General features: G+C 34.1%; 2 protein-coding genes across 4 annotated transcripts in view; both read left to right on the top strand.

Annotated features, from left to right (window-relative positions):
• RpL23A (ribosomal protein L23A) overlaps positions 1–2302 on the top strand; it is a 65468-nt gene extending 63166 nt beyond the window's left edge. For both annotated transcript variants that reach the window (XM_075364896.1, XM_075364895.1), the window contains exon 5: positions 2162–2302. In XM_075364896.1, coding sequence (XP_075221011.1) covers positions 2162–2246 — 85 coding nt within the window. In that variant the 3' untranslated portion in view covers positions 2247–2302. The remainder of the gene's footprint in view (positions 1–2161) is intronic.
• Positions 2303–9535: 7233 nt separating this feature from the next.
• The window catches only part of LOC142324165 (multiple inositol polyphosphate phosphatase 1-like), an 87946-nt gene continuing 71603 nt past the window's right edge, over positions 9536–25878 (top strand). For both annotated transcript variants that reach the window (XM_075364893.1, XM_075364892.1), the window contains exons 1-3: positions 9536–9971; positions 13987–14121; positions 21973–22142. In XM_075364893.1, the coding sequence (XP_075221008.1) occupies positions 9788–9971; positions 13987–14121; positions 21973–22142 (489 nt within the window). In that variant the 5' untranslated portion in view covers positions 9536–9787. The remainder of the gene's footprint in view (positions 9972–13986; positions 14122–21972; positions 22143–25878) is intronic.

The following is a 25878-nucleotide window of genomic DNA, read 5'->3' as shown; positions in this document are numbered from 1 at the left end:
TATATATATATATATATTCTATATTTGTATGTGTGAGCGCTAAAGATAAAAAAACTAATAGACCGATTTATGCACTGGGAAAATGGAAAATGGGGGAAAAGGTAGAGGAAAACTGGAAAGGGTAAAAAGGAAACTAGGAGAGGGATGAGGGAGAAGTTTGAAAGGGAAAAGGGGAAAAAGAATAAGTGAAAGGTAAAATTTGTGTTAATATTTTTATCAAATTTTCAATTGTGTTCAACTCTCACTCACTCTCTCTTTCTCTATATATATATACATATTGTATATATATAGCAGTAGCGAAGGATTGCTGGGTCTGCTAGTATATTTATAAACGCAATGTTCATGTCTTGTGTCCACTATAGACTAAAAAACTATTGGACAGATTTACACAGGGCGAAAAGAAATCAGTTCCATCTTAATGTTCAGTTTTATAATGTGTTCATTTAATCTGTATATATATATATACACATGAGGTGCGAAAATAAAGTAATGGGACTGATTTTTCTTTGCAAGATGTGGCAACCCTGCAGCTTGCGTAGGAACACAATCTTTGACCTTGGTCTATAAGCTACTTCTAGTCCAAGCTGTGTGCTGTGTACTCATGACTGCTCAGTCATGAGTTATGCTGTAATAAGTGAACACGTGTTTGTATCCCCCGTCACAGCTTTTTGGACATCGTGTGTTGTTTGAAATGGTGTCCCTTGACTGCATTTTGACTCTTGGAAATAGAAAAAAGTCGCACAGAGTGATATCTGGTGAATAAGGTGGCTGTGGTAGTACTGAATTGTTTTGAGGTTAAAAATTGCTGTACGGTTAAAAGAGCAGTATGGGATGGCGCATTATCGTGATGCAGAATCCAATTATCAGCAATGTGTTGGCACGGATACGAAGATCTCATTTACGAAGTCTTTCTAAAATTTCTTTGTAGAAATATCGGTTAATTGTTTGTCCAGGAGGCACCCGCTCTTTATGAACAATTCCCTTTCAATCGAAGAAGCACACAAGCATGCATTTCACTTTTGACTTTGACATGAGAGCTTTTTTTGGTCTGGGTGATCCCTTTGAGCACCATCGCAAATTTGGCGTTTTGTCTCTGGATCGTATTGAAAAAACCAACCTTCATCACCAGTGATAACACGGCTCAACAATTCTGGATTGATTTCCGTTTGCTCTAACAGATTGCCTGCCTCATTTTTCCGTGTTTCTCGCTGTTGTTGTGTGAGATTTTTGGGGACCATTTTTGCACAAATCTTTCTCTTAACAAGATATTCAGTTAATATTAGACGAACCGTTTCTCGATCGATGTTGAGTTCTGCAATCATTTTCACGGATAATCTTCTATCAGATCGTACGATTTCACGCACCCTGGTCAAGTTTACATCTGTCCGTGAGGTCGATGGTCGTCCACTGCGGTCTTCATCTTCAACATTCGTTCTGCCTTCGCTAAAAATTTTATGCCGCCAAAAACTTGAGCTCTTGACATAATCTCCTCTCCAAAAGCCTTCTGAAGCTTACCATAAGTTGTAGCGGTTTCATTTCTGTGAGTAGACACACAAACACGTGTTCACTTATTACAGCACAACTCACGACTGAGCAGTTGCATCAATGTGCCGCTTGGACTAGAAGTAGCTTATAGACCGAGGTCAAAGATGGTGTACCTACGCAAGCTGCAGGGTTGCAACATCTTGCAAAGAAAAATCAGTCTCATTAGTTTATTGTTGCACCTTGTATATTCTATATTCGTATGTGTGTCCGCTAAAGACCAAAAAACTAATAGACCGATTTATGTGTGGGGAAAAGGTTGAAATAGAAAACTGGAAAGGGGAAACTTGGAGAAAGCTGAGGGAGAAGTTGTGAAGGGTAAAGGGGAAGGAGAATAAGTGAAAGGAAAAATTTGTGAAGTTCAGTTTTTAATTTTTTTTATCAAATTTTCAATTGTGTTCATCTCTCTCTCTCTCTCTCTCTATTTATATATAATATATATATATTCAAATAGGGAAACATTGCCGGTTCTACTAGTAGATATATAAATAATTAATGTAAAGCTGTCTAACAGTCATCACATTGAAGTCTGTAAAAATTTGCACTGGGTTATAATGTAGGTTTAAAAAAATATATTATTTGATAATGTTAATTGTTTTATTTATTATTTTTTTTCTAGGCCTGATGGAAAGAAAAAGGCTTACGTACGATTGGCACGGGATTATGATGCACTGGATGTGGCAAACAAAATTGGAATTATATAAAATATTATTTATGTTTTGTACATCCTTCTGTTGTAATAAATTTATAAATATGTGAATTTTTGTGTTTTATATTAATTTTGATTTTTTTTTATATCCTTCGGCTATGAAATAAATGTTCATGCAATTACCCTATTTAGATTTATCCGCCTGATATATTAATTTTAACAGGAGATGTCCATTGTTACATATATCTGGAAATTTACCTCAAATAAACTGTTAGTTCTGATCCAGTATTACTAATATATCGGCGGCCTTCATCCAATGAAAGTTTACATTTTACGTTGACACATCAGTCATTCAGATAATTCTTATAGTTCAGTCGCCATATCTTATCGCCAGCGATCAGAATTACGAGTTAAGTGTGAGTTAACTCAACCTATGAATAAAGTGAAGATTAATCTTCTCTCGACTGGAAACTCCTTTTTAGAAGTATTAATTATATGATTAGTTTTTAATGAATGATATTGATATAGAAAAATTACAAATTATTAAATTTTTTGTCAATCTGATAGTACAGTAACGAACAAATTAAATCTGAATAAAGGTAATTTTTGTTATGTTGTAGGGAAGTTTTTCATTCTGTGGCAGACTGTTTGGTATTTTGGGTTATGTTGTTAGTTCATATACAAACAGTATTAGTGTTTTCCGTGTTTTTATAATTCATTATCAATTAGTGTAGTTAATTCAATGGATATAACCACCCACCACCACCCCACGAAAGCGGTCGAAACTTCTTGCTCTGTCACCACATATACAAATGACTCGGACAGATTACCAGTAAGTGTAGTGTCGGGTTAGGTACTTTATATGAAATCATGAAAAGTTTTAAGGAAACAGGTTTAGTCTATCCAAAGAGAAAAGGAAATACTGATGGAAAAAGAAAACCATGTCTACACAGAATCGATTACTATTAAGAAAATGTAAAATTAATCCACGATTATTGGCTGTTCTCCGTAATAGGAACTTGAGAGACAGTGGGACTAATATTTATGATATGACAGATCATGAAAGATCATTGTCAGCAGGAAGGAATGCTTGGAAACATGCGAGGGTTATTATTTTTTTTTCGAGGTCCCATCGGTCACAAAATAAAAACCCGCACAAAAATTGGATGAATCTTGATGAATGGAACAATTTTACTGTTATTGTAATTTACAAATTTTCAGTTCACTGGACCTCTGAATAATTTCTAAGGTGCAAAAAATTAAACTTTCAATTTCTTTTTATAAAATTCTAGTTTATGTTGATAATGATACAGAAATAATATAAAATTCAAATTGGACAAGCAAATAACTATCTTAGCGGCAACTTTGAAGGCTGAAGAAAACCTCTATAATGGGGCACGATATGATTTTAAACCAAACTTTTAGTATCGTCACATATTTTATGATAAAAATCCCATTATTTTATATCCTAAAAGTGGTTACAGGTTGAAACCAATAACCGAATAGTGCTTTAACAAAAATAAATAATTAATTCACTTTTTATTTTTTTGTCTTCAGTCATTTGACTGGTTTGATGCAGCTCTCCAAGATTCCCTATCTAGTGCTAGTCGTTTCATTTCAATATACCCCCTACATCCCTAACAATTTGTTTTACATATTCCAAACGTGGCCTGCCTACACAATTTTTCCCCTCTACCTGTCCTTCCAATATTAAAGCAACTATTCCAGGATACCTTAGTATGTGGCCTATAAGTCTGTCTCTTCTTTTAACTATATTTTTCCAAATGCTTCTTTCTTCATCCATTCGCCGCAATACCTCTTCATTTGTCACTTTATCCACCCATCCGATTTTTAACATTCTCCTATAGCACCGCCTTTCAAAAGCTTCTTTCATACACATACACTTTCAAAAATCTTTACCTGACATTTCAATTAATTTTTGATGTAAACAAATTATATTTCTTACTGAAGGCTCATTTCGCTTGTGCTATTCGGCATTTTGTATCGTTCCTGCTTCGTACATCTTTAGTAATTCTACTTCCCAAATAACAAAATTCCTCTACCTGCATAATCTTTTCTCCTCCTATTTTCACATTCAATGGTCCATCTTTGTTATTTCTACTACATTACGATACTTTTGTTTTGTTCTTGTTTATTTTTCATGCGATAGTTCTTGCTTAGGACTTCATCTATGCCGTTCATTGTTTCTTCTAAATCCTTTTTACTCTCTGCTAGAATTACTATATCATCAGCAAATCGTAGCATCTTTATCTTTTCACCTTGTACTGTTACTCCGAATCTAAATTGTTCTTTAACATCATTAACTGCTAGTTCTATGTAAAGATTAAAAAGTAACGGGGATAGGGAACATCCTTGTCGGACTCCCTTCTTACGGCTTGTTTCGTATATTCTTCAGTTATTACTGTTGCTGTTTGGTTCCTGTAAATGTTAGGAATTGTTCTTCTATCTCTGTATTTGAACCCTAATTTTTTTTAAATGCTGAACATTTATTCTAGTCTACATTATCGAATGCCTTTTCTAGTTACATAAATCCCTGGCATGTCGGTTTGTTTTTCTTTAATTTTCCTTCTATTATTAATCTGAGGCCTAATTAGTTGAAAAGAATTACTAATAATTGAACCTAATTACTATTAATTAAAAAGAAGTATTTGATTTTTTGTTTTTCAATTTATGTAAAATAACAAAAATTAACAATATTGTATTTAGTTTTAATATCATTTTTGTTATTAATAAATTGTATATTAATTTGTATTTAACATTTATTAGACGATATTAACGAGTGTAGTATGTTTGTTTTATATATTGATATACAAAGAGATACTGAAAAGTTCCTGGCTTTGCTTCATTTTAAAAAAAAATAAAATACATGGTACCCACTTACAAAAAATGCTCCCAATAAAGCCTTTTGAATTTCCATCACTTATGTATTGAGTATATCTGACACTGTACTGAGACAGGGATCTCTGAAAGACTTACACAACTTTTGTACTTCCACTAGACTCAAAATAATTAGCAGTACAATTAACTTTTTCATTATTAATTCTACCCAAATATAGTTGTGGCCTCTTATTTTGCCACGAGGCATCCACAGCAACAAACAGATCTCTATTTCCACCGTTCATTACTTCTGTAATATCCTTCAAGACCCTCATCACAGCTTTTTGGACATCTTTTGTTGTTTAAAAATGGTGTCTCTTGACCGCCATTTTGACTCTTTGATATAGAAAAAAGTTGCACGGAACGATATATGGTGAATAAGGTGACTGTGGTAGTACTGTTGAGGTTAAAAATTGCTGTACTGACAGAGCAGTATGGGATGGCGCATTATCGTGATGCAGAATCCAATTATCAGCAATGTTGGCACGGACACAAAGAAATCGTTTACAATGTCTTTCTAAAATTTCTTTGTAAGAATATCGGTTAACTGTTTGTCCAGGAGGCACCCACTCTTTATGAATAATACCCTTGGAATCGAAGAAGCACACAAGCACGCATTTCACTTTTGACTTTGACATGCTAGCTTTTTTTGGTCTGGGTGATCCCTTTGAGCACCATTGCAAACTTTGTTGTTTTGTCTCTGGATTGTATTGAAAAAACCAACCTTCATTGCCGGTGATAACACAGCTCAACAAATCTGGATTGATTTCCATTTGCTCTAACAGATCGGCTGCCGCATTTTTCCGTGTTTCTCGCTGATGTTGTGTGAGATTTTTGGGGACCATTTTTGCACAAATCTTTCTCCTACCAAGATCTTCAGTTAATATTAGACGAACCGTTTCTCAATTGATGTTCAGTTATTCTGCGATCATTTTCACGGATAATCTTTGATCAGATCGTACGATTTTACGCACCCTGGTCAAGTTGACATCTGTCTGTGAGGTTGATGGTCGTAAACTGCGGTCTTCATCTTCAACATTCGTTCTGCCTTCGCTAAAAATTTTATGCCACCGAAAAACTTGAGCTCTTGACATAATCTCCTCTCCTAAAGCCTTCTGAATCTTACCGTAAGTTGTCGCGTTTTCACCCGATTTAACGCAAAAAGAAATGGCATACCGTTGTGCAATATTTTGCGGTTTCATTTCTGTGACGAGAGACACAAACACGTGTTCACTTATTACTGCACAACTCACGACTGAGCAGTTGCATCAATGTGTCGCTTGGACTAGAAGTAGCTTATAGACCAAGGTCAAAGATGGTGTGCCTACGCAAGCTGCAGGGTTGCCATATCTTGTAAAGAAAAATCAGTCTCATTACTTTATTATCGCACCTGGTATACCTTTCCCAGTGTATATAAACTATAAATAAGTCTTAGGTTCAAATTGTAATATCTTTTTTATTTTTTGTTTTTTACAACAATATTTTCACAATTGAAAAACTTCTTTACAATTACAACAAATAATCGTTACTTTACTTACCAGCCCAATAACTGATTTCTTTTCTAATTACAACCTACGCGTATAATATTTTCATACAGGAATATCTTTCAACACATTTTCCAGCTGTTTCAAAATTATAATTTTATATTCTAACGATTAATTTTTATTATAAATACCCAAATAATCTTGTAATTTTAATTTAGAACTAGAATAGAATTCTTAAAACTCATGGTTACCGTTAATATATTCATTTCAAGACTGTTCATTTCACTGTTGAAGATAAAAAAACCCGTAGTGGGCACCCTGAAATCGCAATTGACACTACTGTCCATAAGCACATTCTTCAGGACCGGCAAATATATCAAAAAGATAGCTAAAAAATTGGATATCTCTGGGAAACATGTCGGTTTCATTATTATTACAACAATCCTGAATTTTCAGCCAAATTGAGTACCAAAATTTATGAAATTTGATCAGTGGAAGGAATGAGTTGAGATAACCAAAGCAATTTTGAAGCTCCAAAGGTTTTTTTGGTTAGGTTAGTAATCAAGAATGAAACTTGGGTTCACATTTATAATCCTGAAACCTGAAATAAATTTTTTAAAGATTATAAAAGAATGAAGATTCACCTTACCAGGAAATTAAATGTGACGTTCTAGATCTTTCAGTCTTTAGACCATGGGTTTGACAGTTTTGAGCCAGGCCTGTGTACTGAACCCACCGGGTTGGTCTAGTGGTTAACGCGTCTTCCCAAATCAGCGGATTTGGAAGTCGAGAGTTACAGCGTTCAAGTCTTAGTAAAGTCAGTTATTTTTACACGGATTTGAATACTAGATCGTGGATACCGGTGTTGTTTGATGGTTGGGTTTCAATTAACCACACATCTCAGGAATGGTCGAACTGAGAATGTGCAAGACTACACTCATACATATCATCCTCTGAAGAATTATCTAAACGGTAGTGGTACCGGAGGCTAAACAGGAAAAAGAAAGGCCTGTGTACTGGAGTGGAACATTAATCTCAATATATCGGTTCTAAATTTCGAACAGTTGCCTATATAACGCCTGCGGAGGAAGCTTTACAGCCTTCCGACAAAAAGAAGGTCCTTGTAGAGATTTATACAGGATCAGGGGAATGGTAAGTCTATCCTTTATTTTTAAGGGCAACGGGACCCTAAGTAATCTTCAGCAATGCATATTTAAACCCATATTTATTTCAGTTCCGCCTGACAAGATGAGCTGTGCGTCTCCGGGGAGGTCCAGTAGAACGAACACATGATGTTCGATGCCTAGCTCTTAGGGGCCAACCTGGAACTTAGAGGTCAAGGGAAAATTTGACCAGAGACGCATTGTCAGACCGTGCGAGAGTTCCTCGATGCGTTTCCTTCCTTCAACCATCAGTAGTTTACCTAATGTAAAAGACTCCTATTATGCTGCTAGGAATGTAACTGAGAGATATGGCTGGCTACTAGCCAGATTAAGCCTCCAAGCACATTAATGGGAAAGATGCTTCCTGGCATTCAGCAGCCTAGGCATGGCAGCAAATTGCTGTCTTTGACGAGATAAATTTAATTATTGATAGTCATATATATTTTAGTAGTTGACCAGGTGCGTCTATCCATTTTAATGATATATGACAAGTGGATGTGGGAGATGCAAGCAAGTGGTGTATGGCACAACGCTTATTCCGGTCATGCTTTTAGGTTAGTTCTAGGAGCTAGTTAGGACACTGGTTGCTTAACTGTTTTGACGATCAGTAGCCATTTGTGTTTGTGGCACAGACATTCGGTCTTATGGGTTAGGACGACCGAATGGGGTGGTGACGGGAGAATTCCCAAGAAAACCAATCCTTCCTTCCACCATCGTCAGGAGAATAAAATAAAGTCAAAAAATTAAAATGATTAAACATTCATGACTTTTTACTAATTCAGTATACTGAATTGAAAGTGTAATCTGGTGGAATAAAATAAAATTAACAAGAACCCTGTTTTTTTTGTCTTCAGTCATTTGACTGGTTTGATGCAGCTCTCCAAGATTCCCTATCTAGTGCTAGTCGTTTCATTTCAGTATACCCTCTACATCCTACATCCCTAACAATTTGTTTTACATATTCCAAACGTGGTCTGCCTACACAATATTTTCCTTCTACCTGTCCTTCCAATATTAAAGCGACTATTCCAGGATGTGGCCTATAAGTCTGTCTCTTCTTTTAACTATATTTTTCCAAATGCTTCTTGCAACATCTCTTCATTTGTCACTATCCACCCATCTGATTTTTAACATTCTCCTATAGCACAACATTTCAAAAGCTTCTAATCTTTTCTTCTCAGATACAACGATTGTCCAAGTTTCACTTCCATATAAAGCGACACTCCAAACGTACACTTTCAAAAATACTTTCCTGACATTTAAGAGTTGAACGCGCCAAAACTAATCAAAATGGATTCCGTTGAAATCTGAAAACCGAAATTTTTTTGTGAATATAATACTTTCCTTACTTGGTACAAAGAAGGAAAAATAAGAAAGAACTATGGAAAAAAGTAAAGTAAAACGGTGAATATTCACAGATGATGAAAACATATGATTACTAAAAAAAAGTATAAATTAATTTCTAATTACGTAAAAAAATTATTTAGATAAATTTCAAACTAAAATACAATGAAAAATCGATTTTTTTTCTTCAATTTTTCCAAGTAAATATTTCACTTAATTTTTATTATAAGATTTTCCTTGTTCATATATTTCATTTCGCTAAAGCATAAATATAAATTTATGTAAGATCATAAAATAAAAGATTTAGCATTTTATGTGTGTATTACGATTGCATAATACTATAAAAAAATTAGAAAGGAATTTTATTAATAAAAACACATCGTTAAACCAATATAATTATCAAGTTTTTGTGTTGGCAACACTATTGTATTTTTAGAAGTTTTGAAGAGACGTGATTCACTTGTGGGAAGTGTTGATCTTGTTTAACCTTTGGATAGTAGTTATAGATGTTAACTTTTTATCCTTTAAATTATTGTGTTTTAGTGTCGTTTTTTACAAATTGATTTAAAAATTTGTGAATGTTTATTCTTTATGTCGACTTTTTAACGTTTTTTAATTGATTACAATTTTTATTAAACAGTTTATATGTCAGCTGATTTTGTCAGTCGCTTTTATTTTTAAACAAATTTTTAAGTGTTTTTTGACTAATGGCTAACTGTTGTACTATTTATAAGATTCTTCCGTTGTTAGTATTGATTATAAGTATATGGTTAGTTACTTTTTTTCGTCCAAAGTGCCATATTTTTGAACCGGAAATTTGTCTACATTTAGGTACGAAAACTCCTTATAGAAATGTAGCAAATTTGAATACTGACAGTTTGAATTATTCAGGTTAGTATTTCTCTATAAAACTTTATTATAGTTAGTGAATATATCTTATTAGTTTTTATTGTATTTTAAATTTCTTGCTTTAGAGATGTAAAGTGAAGTAATGTTGATGAAAGACTACTCATTGTTCTACCGATTACTTGTCCTGTCATAACTACTAAAAGTATTTTGTATTAAATTTTATTTTCATTCCTGTTCTTTGGAATATTTAAATATAATTCTAGCGTAATGTAAATCATTGTATATTGGTTTACAAGAAGGAATTTCAGTTGGAAATTAAAAAAAAAAATTGTGAAAAATGAATACAATTCAATTGCCAAAGTTTTCATTTTTTGAATGCACATTGAATGTGTAAATATAAAAAGGTTTTGTCAATAGCAAAGTAGGTATAAGTATTTTTTAATTACAGTATCTTTCATAAGTTTAAGAAACTGAAAAATCAGTATTTCATGACAAAATCTTCAGAGATAATGCTACATCATTTTTTAAATGTTTAGTATTTTGTATGACCTCCATACGATTTTAGGCATGTACTCTATCAGGCATTGATTCATTCAATTCCAGATATTTTTCTTTTGTCACCTGTTTGTCACAGACTTAACGATTTGAAGTCGTAACTCAGCCTTTATTTTAGGTTTTCTTTTAGCAAGTTGCAGTGCCATCCAATTCCATAAATTCTCAAATAGTCAGGACTACGAGCAGGCCAGTCCAAAAGTTCCACATCATTTGTATCAAACCGTGTCTTGGTAACTCATGATTTATGATAAGGTACATTGTCTTGCTGGAAGATGAAATTCTTTGACAGGTTATGGACACTTTTTTTTTTGTCTTCAGTCATTTGACTGCTTTGATGCAGCTCTCCAAGATTCCCTATCTAGTGCTAGTCGTTTCATTTCAGTATACCCTCTACATCCTACATCCCTAACAATTTAAAAGAAGAGATAGACTTATAGGCCACATACTAAGGCATCCTGGAATAGTCGCTTTAATATTGGAAGGACAGGTAGAAGGGAAAAATTGTGTAGGCAGGCCACGTTTGGAATATGTAAAACAATTTGTTAGGGATGTAGGATGTAGAGGGTATACTGAAATGAAACGACTAGCACTAGATAGGGAATATTGGAGAGCTGCATCAAACCAGTCAATTGACTGAAGACAAAAAAATAAAAATTACTCCATAAAATTTGAAGCATTTAACTTAGAAGCTTTCACCAAACAAAAGATGTATTTTTTTAAGCTGTTTCTCCCAGATATATAAGATTTGTATGTAGTTCATTAGTTTAAAGACAAACTGACAAACAGTTTTTCTAAGATGTCCTTATACTTAGGTAAAATGACAAAACTTTCTTTTTTTTCAAAAGGCGATAATCATTGATAGATATATATTATTAACAATTAACAGATGTTGCCAGAATTTTAATTATCTAGATTGTTAGAGCTTGTTCAAATAAGCCCATTCTTTTAATTTTCGTGTACATCTGTAATCCTTTTTAAAGATTTGATCAGACAAATTGAGGTAATAACTGGAAATAAATAAGTCTATTGAAAATAAAAACCACTTTATATTTGATTTTGTAATAAGTCAAAATACATCTTGCAATTATCTACAGATTTAACCTTAATTGTAATAGTTCACGGATAACTCTTGCTATGTTAAATTATGTTAATTGCAAGTTGTATTGAAAGTTCATTATAGTAAATTTCTCTATCAAGTCATTAATGTATCATAATTAGTTCAGTTGCTTTCAATAAATGAAATACTACAGTAGTTTAAACCTTCAAATTTTTATTATTAGCATCGTATCCATGTGATAGAATGGATTTTGTTAGTAGTTTATTATATGATAATAAAGTGTAAAATATCACACCTCTGTTTAATTTTTACTGCTCAACCAAAAAATGGAAATAATTGCATAGATTTATGCCCATTATATTGATTATACCAAAATTTTCGGTATGAACATGGATATTTTTTTTTGTCTTCAGTCATTTGACTGGTTTGATGCAGCTCTCCAAGATTCCCTATCTAGTACTAGTCGTTCCATTTCGGTATTCCAAACGTGGCCTGCCTACACAATTTTTTCCTTCTACCTGTCCTTCCAATATTAAAGCGACTATTCCAGGATGCCTTAATATGTGGCCTATAAGTCTGTCTCTTCTTTTAACTATATTTTTCCAAATGCTTCTTTCTTCATCTATTTGCCGCAATACCTCTTCATTTGTCACTTTATCCACCCGTCTGATTTTTAACATTCTCCTATAGCACCATATTTCAAAAGCTTCTAATCTTTTCTTCTCAGATACTCCGATCGTCCAAGTTTCACTTCCATATAAAGCGACACTCCAAACATACACTTTCAAATATCTTTTCCTGACATTTAAATTAATTTTTGATGTAAACAAATTATATTTCTTACTGAAGGCTCGTTTTGCTTGTGCCATACGGCATTTTATATCGCTCCTGCTTCGTCCATCTTTAGTAATTCTACTTCCCAAATAACAAAATTCTTCTACCTCCATAATCCTTTCTGCTCCTATTTTCACATTCAGTGGTCCATCTTTGTTATTTCTACTACATTTCACGATTAGCCATAGAATGTTGGAATTTTGTATTAAGGACTATTGCAACATCTAGTTGTGCACCTCCTCCCCCTTTTCATTGAAATCGACTTGGCCAAAAATGTGTATGCAGTCGTCAGACCCCTAAATAAATTTGGATTTTTAAGTTTTTCTTAATTGCAGTAATAATGCCCCTAGTTTAGAGCTTTTTAGCGATATAAGTGGTACTTATTTTTATTAGTTTCCAGAATTATAGCCGTATAAAATTTTAATAATTAAGTATTTAGATCTTACATCTTTCACGTCACTCAAGTAGATATTTGGTGTTAACTGAGAACTTGTGGGATCGTTAATCATGCACACATCGGTTAGAATGTGACTTCATATTCATGTATATTTTGTTTATCTTTCTTTCTGTTTTATTTAAATAAATTGATTTATTAATAATTATTAACTTCTGATCATAAAAAAAAAAAATTAACTTTTTTTTGTCTTCAGTCAATTGACTGGTTTGATGCAGCTCTCCAAGATTCCCTATCTAATCCTAGTCGTTTCATTTCGGTATACCCCCTACATCCTACATCCCTAACAATTTGTTTTACATATTCCAAACGTGGCCTGCCTACACAATTTTTTCCTTCTACCTGTCCTTCCAATATTAAAGCGACTATTCCAGGATGCCTTAGTATGTGGCCTATAAGTCTTCTTTTAGCTATATTTTTTCAAATGCTTCTTTCTTCATCTATTTGTCGCAACACCTCGTCATTTGTCAGTTTATCCACCCGTCAGATTTTTAACATTATCCTGTAGCACTACATTTCAAAAGCTTCCAATCTTTTCTTCTCAGGTACTCCAATCATCCGAGTTTTACTTCCATATAAAGCGATACTCCAAACATATACTTTCAAAAATGTTTTCCTGATGTTTAAATTAAAATTATATTTCTGACTGAAAGCTCATTTCGCCTGTTCTATTCGGCATTTTATAACGCTCCTGTTTCATCCATCTTCAGTAATTCTATTTCACTAATAACAAAATTCTTCTACTTCCATAATTTTTTCTTTCTATTTTTATATTTAGTAGTCCACCTACATTATTTCTAGTACATTTCATTACTTTCGTTTTGTTCTTGTTTATTTTCATGTGGTAGTTCTGGCAGGACTTCATACGTGCCGTACATTGTTTCTTTTTATTCTTTTTTTACTCTCGGCTATAATTACTACATCATTAGCAAATTGTAGGATTTTTATCTATTCACGTTGTACAGTTACCAATTTATATTGTTATTTTTTAAAGTTTATTTCATAACTAATAAATGTATGTCCTTATTAGAACTGAATTTCTATTTGGTTGTGTTGTTATAATTTGTGTGCACACGTGTGTGTATTATTTAAGTTAGAAAATATAAATGTAACCTTTGTGTTTTTATCTATTTTAAAATATATTTTATTTTTTTCAGGTTGTGTTCCGAAAAAAATATGGGCAATTATTCGCCACGGTACTCGTGAACCGACCACTGAAGTGGCTCATGTAATGAATGAAAGATTACATTTTTTGAAACAAGTGATTGTTAGTAAAATTGATAGCGGAGAAGGTATGTATTATTTTTTCGCTAACATTTTATCATGAAACAAATATTTTAATACCAAATTCTGTTCAGTTATTCAAAAGATTATAGAAAAGCCCAACTAATGTTTAAGAAACATATTGATTAAAGTTACGCGTCTTTTCTTAGAATCTATAATCTTTGATAATTTTTTATATACCACTTTGGCAGACGTGACTCATTTTAAACATTATATATATATATATATATATATAAAAAGCATGAAACCGCAATAATCCAACCTTTACATATAAAAGGGCATAAAACCAACCCTGACAACTATAGGGGAATTTCCTTACTAGATTGCACTAATCAAAGACCGACTGGAATAAGTTCTAGGGGAATACCAAGGGGGATTTAGACCGTGGTGAGGGTGCCCAGAACAAATTCTAAATTTAAAATTAATTATAAGGTATCATAAACTAAGGAATAAACAACTGGTAGTGACTTTTATTGATTTCAAGAAAGCATATGTTTGTGTACATCGAGAATTCCTGCTAAAAATCCTGAGAATTTAGGGCTTTATCCAAAACTAGTCAAAATCATCGGACTAACACTAGCGGATACGAAATGCAAGGTTAAATTCAGGGGAGAAATATCTGATCCATTCGACATCAAAACAGGACTGAGACAAGGAGATGGAGTGTCACCGCTTTTATTCAACTGTGCCCTTGAATTTATAATACGGGATTGGAAAAAATTAAATAAAGACAACGTTAAAATTGGAAAAGGTATCTCAGTAACTTGCCTAGGCTTTGCGGACGATTTAGCCCTACTATCCCAAAATATAGAAGAGGCCAGATACCAACTGTCAACACTGGAAGAGATTGCAGGAAAAATCGGTCTAAACATTTCATACGAAAAAATCATAATTATGGTGAGAGACCCACTATGCATAAAGTAAAAATAAACAATAATGACATAGAACTAGTAGAAAACGTTAAATATTTGGGGGAAAACATCACACACAACCTCCAAGAAAATCCAAACTGGAATGAAAGAATAAATAAACTCATCAAAGCCACAATAAAAACACCAAAACATATATAACAAAAAATGCATGTCGATAAACACAAAAATAAGACATTATAACTCAGTTATCCGACCGGAAATACTTTACGGATGCGAAACCATATTTGGACCGTACCAGACAAGGTTTACCGACAAACTGGAAAAGATTGAAAGACAGATTCTTCGACGATGTGTCAGGAAAAACATTAAAAAATATGGGATTTGGAGAATTATTCCAAACGAAGAGATTTACAAAACGATTATCCCGATAACTAATAAATTTAGAAAGAAGAGAATTTCCATTCTAGAACATATTTTCAGAATGGAAGAGACCAGACTTATCAGATGGATAATCAAACTTTTCTGGAACAAGAAAAGCAGACCGAACTGATTTTACGAAGTACAGAAAGATATGGAGGAATTAGACATAACCCGTGAAAACCTAAAAACGAAAACCGGAAACTATGAGAAATTAAAAAAATAAAGAAACAAGATTCCTATCAAAACCCAAGAAAACAATAAGTCCGGGTGTACTCTAAACAAGAAAGGGCAAGAAGATCTGAAACCCTTAGAAATTACTGGCAAAAAAGAAAAGCTGAAAAACAACAAATCAGCAAGAAAAGAACGAACTTTCCAAAAAAATGAACTAAAGTGATCCGTTTAAAAAAAAAAGCATGAAAAATTAGGTTTTAGTAATGTACACTCTTTGAACGAACACTTTATACTATTCCTTAAACATGTCCCTTTTTGTAAATTATGTCCTTCAGGTGACCATTGTTGTAGGCAATGCAATTTTCAACATGAGCATGCACACTCGCCGTCACTTTATGTAGATTTTTTCTTGTTGTGGCCTCAACTTTGACGGCATATATTTTTCAATTCATAAATGTATGCTGGCCTGTAAGCAATACACTTTGTATTTAGTGGCCACTAAATGTGATGTGTAGGCAGGCCACGTTTGGAATATGTAAAACAAATTGTTAGGGATGTAGGATGTAGAGGGTATACTGAAATGAAACGACTAGCACTAGATAGGGAATCTTGGAGAGCTGCATCAAACCAGTCAAATGACTGAAGACAAAAAAAAAATCTGCGCAGTAATTCTACAGGTATTCCGTCTATTCCAGGAGTTCCATATCGATAAAACCATTTGATTATTGTGAGTTAATTTGTTAAAACCAATTATATTCAGTGCTCTTCTGAACAGTGGCGGCTCGCATATAGGCACTGTGAAACTGCAGCACCCCCTATTTCCATTTGATATTATTAATAACATTTAATATAATTGTTTCTTTAATTTGTTCTTTATATATGTACAATATATATAATCTTTGCTTAATATCAATCTATGAGAAAGATACAAAAATCTTTGTATGGAACTGTATGCTTCACAGTTCCAACAGCATGGTGTTTGGCTGTTGTATGCATGTGCACATGGTAAGCGGCACATATGGCCGCAAGGAACAGAGAGTACTGTTATTCCTGCAGTGCCAACTCTGGCCTGGTGATGGAAGTTAGGTTTTTTTTTTTTTACTCCTCGTGTATAAGGGATGTTCCTTGTTCTTTCCCTTTTCTAGTTTAGTCGGTGAAAGCGGTTTAGTTGTTTTTTAGTAGTAATAAGAAGATGCTTGAAAGCTAAGGCAGTTTGATCGCAAAATCTGTCCAAAAACACGCTGGAAGGGCGAAAGGGAAGGTAATTAGTAAAACTTAATTATGTATTTATTTCTGTGTATATAGTAATTACAGAATACAGAACAATTAGTTTAACTAGTCGTGCATAAAAAATCTTAACTATAATTCTATACAGAAGAATTGAGAGGAGAGTGGAGGAAGTGTTAGGAGAAGACCAATTTGGTTTCAGGAAAAGTATAGGGACAAGGGAAGCAATTTTAGGCCTCAGATTAATGGTAGAAGGAAGATTAAAGAAAAATAAACCAACACACTTGGCGTTTATAGACCTAGAAAAGGCATTCGATAACGTAGACTGGAGTAAAATTTTCAGCATTTTTAAATCAAATTAGGGTTCAAATACAGAGACAGAAGAACAATTGCTAACATATACAGGAACCAAACAGCAACAGTAACTATTGAAGAATATAAGAAAGAAGCCGTAATAAGAAAGGGAGTCCAACAAGGATGTTCCCTATCTCCGCTACTTTTTAATCTTTACATGGATCTAGCAGTTAATGATGATAAAGAAAAATTTAGATTCGGAGTAACAGTACCAGGTGAAAAGATAAAGATGCTACGATTTGCTGATGATATAGTAATTCTAGCCAAGAATAAAAAGGATTTAGAAGAAACAATGAACGGCATAGATGAAGTCCTACGCAAGAACTATCGCGTGAAAATAAACAAGAACAAAACAAAAGTAATGAAATGTAGTAGAAATAACAAAGATGGACCACTGAATGTGAAAATAGGAGGAGAAAAGATTATGGAGGTAGAAGAAATTTGTTATTTGGGACGTAGAATTACTAAAGATGGACTAAGCAGGGGCGATATAAAATGTCAGGAAAAGATTTTTGAAAGTTTATGTTTGGAGTGTCGCTTTATATGGAAGTGAAACTTGGACGATCAGAGTATCTGAGAAGAAAAGATTAGAAGGATAAAGGATTAGAAGGAAAGATTAGGTGGAGGATAAAGTGACAAATGAAGAGGTATTGCGGCAAATAGATGAAGAAAGAAGCATTTGGAAAAATATAGTTAAAAGAAGAGACAGACTTATAGGTTACTTATTAAGGCATCCTGGAATAGTCGCTTTAATATTGGAAGGACAGGTAGAAGGAAAAAATTGTGTAGGCAGGCCACGTTTGGAATATGTAAAACAAATTGTTAGGGATGTAGGATGTAGGGGGTATACTGAAATGAAACGACTAGCACTAGATAGGGAATCTTGGAGAGCTGCATCAAACCAGTCAAATGACTGAAGACAAAAAAAAAATCTATATAACTACTGGGTCAATTTTGATCAAGTTTTCTCAGATTGCTTTTATATATGTGGTATCGATGCCGTTATTGGATATGTTGATGTATTTTTAATTTTTTTTTTTTTTTTTTTTTATAGAGGTTATTAGTTTAGTAGAACTGGGAAGAAAGGAAAAAAAACATTACCACTTGTTAAATATTTATCTAAATCTTTATCTAACAATGTATTGGAAGTTTTATTTGCATAATTAATTGCTCATTTAAATTTATTATTATGTTAATTAATACAACTGTGTTTATAAGATAAGCTATGTTACATATTGATTTTATAATATAAAAGAAAAAAATTTTGTTGTTGCCAAATCTTTTAATTTATGTAACGAGTTGATCGCAATAATTATATTGACTGTTTAAATTATACTTTTTTTGATACGTTTTTTTTTTTTTTTTTTAATATAGAATTGTCATAATATTTAATTTACAATATACAGGGTGTCCCATATAAAATGCAACCCAACGTTATATTGGAAGGTATTTAAATAATAAAAAGGCATGAGTAAATGTAAATGTAATTTTTATTATTACCATTATTACCTTACATTTAGAGTAAATATTGGAAGTGGCCGCCATCTTCTTGAATACAAACTTCAATTCTTTTTACAGCGTTTCTTGCAACTTTTTTCAAAGTTTGTGGCTGGATATTTAATACAGCTTGTTCAATATTGATTTTCAATCGTTCAAGTATTCGTGATTTGTTGCTGTAGGCTTTTTCTTTGAGGTAACTCTGTAGATAAAAATACACCGCAGTCAAATCTGGAGATCTTAGTGGCCACAAGCCTCGACCAATAACACGATTACCAAAGAATTCCTCGACGAAATCAGAAGTTGAACCTGCATAGTGCGATGTCGCACCGTCATGTTGTAGCCAACAGTGTCTGTCTTCCTCTTCCAAGAGTGCGATGAACTGAAATAAAATATCCTGATATCGTTCTGTATTAATGGTGTACTCGAAAAAAATAGGACCGATTATTTTCTTCCGCGGTATCACGCACCTCACGCCCAACTTCTATGGGTGTAATTGTTTTTCGTGATAAACGTGGGGATTTTCAGCGCTCCAAATCCTACTGTTATGGCTGTTTATGTGGCCATCCAAATGAAACCGTGTTTCATCTGTGAAAAATAACGAATCCATAACATTAATTCCCTCACCCAGAAATTGACGGAACCATTGACAATATTGTAGCCGTTTTTCTTTTTCGGGCTCAAGAACTCGATGAACCGTTTGAATTCGATAAGGTCGTAATTGTAATCGTTTGGTCCCCCGATGTACAGTCGATTAAGACAAATTAATTTCAGCAGACAAACGTCTGATCGATTTATTTGGCGAGGCGAGTAATCGGTCTTTGATTTCAGCGACTGTATCTGTATTCAACACCGACGCAGATCTTTTGTGTTCCTTGTTATTAACAGTACCGGTCTCTCTAAATTTTGCGACTAACCTTAATACTGATGTTTTGTTAGGAGCTGGTTTTATCTGGGTACTTATGGCGAAACAAATCTTGCACTGCAACCGCAGATTTCGTACAGAAGTAAGACTCGACAATGAAAACACATTCATCTAGCGAAAACACCATCTTGTCTCTAGCAATACACTGAACGTTATGATTGCATTGTTGTTACTATCGGTAGTGTTCTACTGCGTCGCCCGCGATGTTCAGATGTTGGACGAGTCCATTTCAGTAACGAGTAGGGGAGTAACCTTGACTTTTGAAATTTCATGGATGAGTGATTGATGGGTTGCGTTTTATGTGGAAAACCCTGTAGAATAATGCGCATAATAGAATGTGAGACCCAGTTAAGAGCTGGGTCCCATGCACTTTCATTTTGTTTGATGGCTGTTTCCAGCCACTTCCAGGAGACAGTCTAGACTATTATCAAGTGGAACAAAAGAATAAAACCAACAATGAAAATCCTGAATCTAAAACACAGTAATTAAAACCTAAAGTAAACTTGCCTGCCACATCCTGCCTTCGATCTGTCCCGTAGCTGCCTTCCGATGAAAGACCTGGCACACACCTTGCAGGCATACCATCACATCATATATAACTATATTTACACCGTTTTTACATTTCACATCACTTTCATATTCCACTAATAATTAACACTATTCTAAAATTACTTTAAAACAATAACCTTATTGACACCGCTCTCGTGTCCACCTGCTCTGCTCCCCAGTCCTCCGCCCCTCTCTCTCCTTGACCTGGAGAATCCTCATAACCAGTCCTGAAATCTGATCCCACTCCCTTCTTCCCTGGAGCATATATCTGACGATGCTATCCGGGATCAATCCCTTCAGTCTGGATAGCCTCCTCATCGCCACCCACCGCCTGCAGTGAAAGAAGACTTGCTCCGGGGTGTCCTCCTGGTCACGTAGGATCCTCTCTTCTTTGAAACCTGGCGAGGTAGAAACCAAACTTCCCGTGCCCGGACAGGAACTGAGTGAGATAGTAATTGGTCTCACCGGAACCACGGGTCGATGTCGGGGATTAACCTCCTCGTCCAGGCCCCCTTATCCGTTACACTCCACTCGCGTTGCCACTCCTCTATCAACATTCTCCTGGCCTCAGATTTCAGGATTCCCTCGCTCTTCCTCTTGAGCTCGAGAGCTCGGAGGGACTACGGGCAGGGTCATCTCTTGCTAAATTTTTCAATTCACTACAAACAGCTACGCAATTTTGTTTCTGGTTGCTGTTCAACAGTCTCTGTATGAATTTTGCAGCAATGTTTCTCATGTTCAAATTGTCCGACAAGATACGTTGCCTGTATGAAATTTGTACGATTGCACAAACAACATGGATTGTTTGTCTATCTGCAACAATAGGCTCTCGGACTTGATGATGGTCTTCCTGAACGCTCATCATCATCCATCTTCTTCCATCTTTGAATCGTTTATACCACAAAAAAGTTTTACTTTTACTCATAGAATTGTCACCAAATGCTTCCACAAGCATGCGATGATTTTTTGCACTGGTTTTTTTAAACATAAAGCAAAATTTGATGCAGGTTAAATCTGCCATTTAGATCTTTGTCGAAGCAGTAAAACACAACATTATACAACCGCACGAAAGTCAACAATGCAGCCTTTTTTTCATCACAGCTGTTTGAACATTGGTTGGAACAATGGAACATTGATTCACAAAGAGTAATCTTAGCCACATCTAGCGGTAGCTGGTAGTACCAGCAATGGTTCATGCGCAAAATTCAAATTCCCTGAATTTTTGGGTAGCACCTTCGTATAAAAAATTTTGCTTGTACGATCACTAGACTGGTGTAGTTGTGAGGATGTTACACCAGTCTATCAACCTTTATATTTTTATATTACGGCTTCTTGCTTATGTTCTTCGATTATTACGATTGCAGTTTGGCCTCCCCCCGTTAATATTTGTGATTGTTTTTCTATCTCTATGCTTGAACCGTTTTAAAATGTTGAACGTTTTACTCCAGTCTACATTATCAAATTACTTTTCTAAGTCTATAAATGCCATGTATGTCGGTTTGTTTTTTGTTAATCTTCCTTCTACTATTAATCTGAGCCCTAAAATTGCTTCCCCTGTCTCTATACTTTTCCTGAAACCAAATCTGTCTTCTCCTAACACTTCTTCCACTCTCCTCTCATTTCTTCTGTAAAGAATTAGTCTAGATAGAGTAAAGAATTAGATTAGTTAAGATTTTTGATGCACAAGTAGTTAAATCTTTGTATAAATCTTTGATTTAACCTTTAAAGGAATTTGTTTTGTGAATGATTATTTACTGTCATTTTTACAGTGGTTGGTCGATGTGATGTTTGTAATTTAATATTAGTAATAAAGTCTTGTTTATCACAATTTATATTTATTTCAGCGACTTTGTGCCCTGAGGTGAAAGAATCATTTGAAAAATGGGTGTTGAATGTACATGGCCCACAGTACTTAACTACAGAAGGTGCGAATGAAATGTTATTATTGGGGAAAAGAACACGATTGAGATTTCCAGACCTTTTATCTGATAAATATTCAAATACAACATATAAGGTAAGCTTTTTTACTATTTTAATTAAATTTAAGCACAACAGATGAGGTTAGAGGTGAATTATGAATTTTGTAATGTATGTTAATTAGCCGGGAGTAAAAAGGATTTAGAAGAAACAATGAACGGCATAGATGAAGTCCTACTCAAGAACTATCACATGAAAATAAACAAGAACAAAACAAAAGTAATGAAGTGTATTAGAAATAACAAAGATGGACCACTGAATGTGAAAATAGGAGGAGAAAAGATTACGGAGGTAGAAGAATTTTGTTATTTGGGAAGTAGAATTACTAAAGATGGACGAAGCAGGAGCGATATAAAATGCCGAATAGCACAAGCTAAACGAGCCTTCAGAAAGAAATATAATTTGTTTACATCAAAAATTAATTTAAATGTCAGGAAAAGATTTTTGAAAGTATATGTTTGGAGTGTCGCTTTATATGGAAGTGAAACTTCGACGATCAGAGTATCTGAGAAGAAAAGATTAGAAGCTTTTGAAATGCGGTGCTATAGGAGAATGTTAAAAATCAGATGGGTGGATAAAGTGACAAATGAAGATGTATTGCGGCAAATATATGAAAAAAGAAAGAAGCATTTGGAAAAATATAGTTAAAAGAAGAGACAGACTTATAGGCCACATCCTGGAATAGTCGCTTTAATATTGGAAGGACAGGTAGAAGGAATAAATTGTGTAGGCAGACAACGTTTGGAATATGTAAAACAAATTGTTAGGGATGTAGGATGTAGAGGGTATACTGAAATGAAACGACTAGCACTAGATAGGGAATCTTGGAGAGCTGCATCAAACCAGTCAAATGACTGAAGACAAAAAAAAAAAATTCTTACGATTATTCTATGCTTAATAAATGAAATCGGGCTTGTAAGTGGTTTATTTAACATATTTTTTTTTTAAACAAAACTCGAAATTAATAACATTTTGCTAATAGAAATGTAGTGTCTTACCTTTTTTTTATATCAGCATCATTTTGTTAATAACAGTTTTATTTGTACTACAGAAATTTTTGTTTTTCGAGTGGAAGAAATGATATCTGTGAGTCTCTTACCGTAAGGTTTACAATTTTATTGTATTTTTTTTGGATATCACTTCCTTTTGTTAGATTATTCTTTTATTTTTTTTTTTATGAATTATTATTTGGGTTTATTATTAAAATTTATTGCCTTAGAAGAAACAAATTGATTTTCACAGCCAATTTTTTTTGTTGATAGATATATGATTCACTTCATACCATATTTTTCCTTTTTGTAATAAAACGACAGGGTGAATTTTTAGTCCTGTTACCCAATTGTTAATGTCTGGTAATTTTTTTCTAAGAAAGGGAAATTTTTTTTTATGACACGAAGTTGGTAGCGCGCTACTCAACCGGTATAGATACGTCAGTGTGAGTTGATTCTCCTTGAGCTGTGTAAACTTTTGTGCCATTTCCGGTCGAGTTACGAACAGAATGTCTTTTACCATAGAATAATGAGTTTTCATTCTTGAACAATATTTTGCTACGAAATCGTACGCGAGTATAAAAGAATCATTTAAAATTAAATTTGTTCCTCTCCCAGAAAAAATGTCAATTTCTAGGCTACCAAACTGATTTCAAGAGATGCGTAGTGTTTGCTACAGAAAACGGTAGCGGTCAACCGACTCACTTGACAAATGACGTTTTAGCGAATGTGAAAACAAGATCGCACAATTCAGTACGGAAAACTTTACAAAAACTTTCCGCACAAGTCGGTTTGTCATATTCGAATGTTCAGAAAGCCGCTAAAAAATTGAAATTGTATCCGTATCGCATACGATTAGTCCAAGAGCCTCAGCCTCCAGATTTAAACAAGCGATTGCAATATTGCGTTGGTTTAGGTCTCTTGTAAACGATACCGGAATCAAATTTTTAAACACAGTGTTCTTTATTGATGAAGCTTGGATCCATCTCGATGGTTATGTGTACAGTCAAAACTGTCGAATTTGGGCGGTTGAAAATCCTAACGCTTTACAAGACAAATCTTTGCATCCTGAAAAAAACTGTGGTGTGTGGTGTGCGATATCTCGTCATCGTATAGTCAGACCCGTATTCTTCGAACAGACAATAAATGGTGAAGTATACAGGAATATTGTGCGCCAATTTGTGTTCCTCCTGGAACCTTAAGAACGGTACTGCTGGTTTCAGCAAGACGGCGTGCAATATTTCCGTCGGTTTAGGTCTCTTGTAAACAACAACGGAATCAAATTTTTCAACATAGTGTTCTTTAGTGATGAAGCTTAGATCCATCTTGATGGTTATATGAACAGTCAAAACTGTCGAATTTGGGCAGTTGAAAATCCTAACGCTTTAAAAGACAAATCTTTGCATCCTGAAAAAAACTGGTGTGTGGTGTGCGATATGTCGTCATCGTATAGTCAGACCCGTATTCTTCGAACAGACAATAAATGGTGAAGTATACAGGAATGTTGTGTGCCAATTTGTGTTCCTCCTGGAACCTCAAGAACGGTATTACCGGTTTCAGCAAGACGGCACTACATGCCACACGTCTCAAGAAACCATGGATTTTCAGCAAGAGTTCTTTGATGATCGAATAATAAGCAAGGGCGTATGGCCTCCAACATCCCCAGACCTCACATCTCCTGACTACTTTTTGTGGGGCTATATTATGTACAAAGCCTTCAAAAACAATCCTCGCACTATTGATGAACTTAAGTCAATATTACAGACTTAATCATATTTCCAATGCAACATTTTAAAAGGTTTCTGCTAATATGCTGAAAAGAGTCTGCATCTGTGCAAGGGGGTGGGCATTTTGAGCATATTCTTTAACAATTATGTAAGCAATAGGTTTTTATTAAATCTCTTTTGTAAGTAACAAATACTTTTTTTTATTCCACCTAAATTTCTCTTTCTTAAATTACATTTAAAATTGGGTAACGGGACTAAAAAATCACTCGTATAAATATAACAAAATGGTGGACTGGAGGAGAAAGAAGGAGAATTCTCCATTTTTCCTAAGGATATTTTTTTGTTTATTTTATAAGTAGAATCCTAATGAGTATAGCACACCATTTTAGAAACACTCTGTATATGGTTGTTTTTTATTTATTTTTAAGATTTTTATCTGTAAGTTTTAGTTTTTTAATTGTTTAGTTTTTAATCTAGGGTTAGATTATGTTAATTTCTTAGTTGGATCATTTATACCCGTTTTGGACTTCTTTAATTTTTTTTTTATTTAAAAAAAATTTTTTTTTTTGTCTTCAGTCGTTTGACTGGTTTGATGCAGCTCTCCAAGATTCCCTATCTAGTGCTAGTCGTTTCATTTCAGTATACCCTCTACATCCTACATCCCTAACAATTTGTTTTACATATTCCAAACGTGGCCTGCCTACACAATTTTTTCCTTCCAATATTAAAGTGACTATTCCAGGATGCCTTAGTATGTGGCCTATAAGTCTGTCTCTTCTTTTAACTATATTTTTTCCAAATGCTTCTTCCTTCATTAACATTCTTTAACATTCTCCTATAGCATCGCATTTCAAAAGCTTCTAATCTTTTCTTCTCAGATACTCTGATCGTCCAAGTTTCACTTCCATATAAAGTGACGCTCCAAACATATACTTTCAAAAATCTTTTCCTGACATTTAAATTAATTTTTGATGTAAACAACTTATATTTCTTACTGAAGGCTCGTTTAGCTTGTGCTATTCGGCATTTTATATCGCTCCTGCTTCGTCCATCTTTA

This window comes from Lycorma delicatula, chromosome 4 (genome assembly GCF_047948215.1).
Source record: "Lycorma delicatula isolate Av1 chromosome 4, ASM4794821v1, whole genome shotgun sequence".
Classification (NCBI taxonomy): domain Eukaryota; kingdom Metazoa; phylum Arthropoda; class Insecta; order Hemiptera; family Fulgoridae; genus Lycorma; species Lycorma delicatula.
Note: the sequence above shows the minus strand (reverse complement) of the source record. Positions and strands in the feature narration are given on the sequence as shown.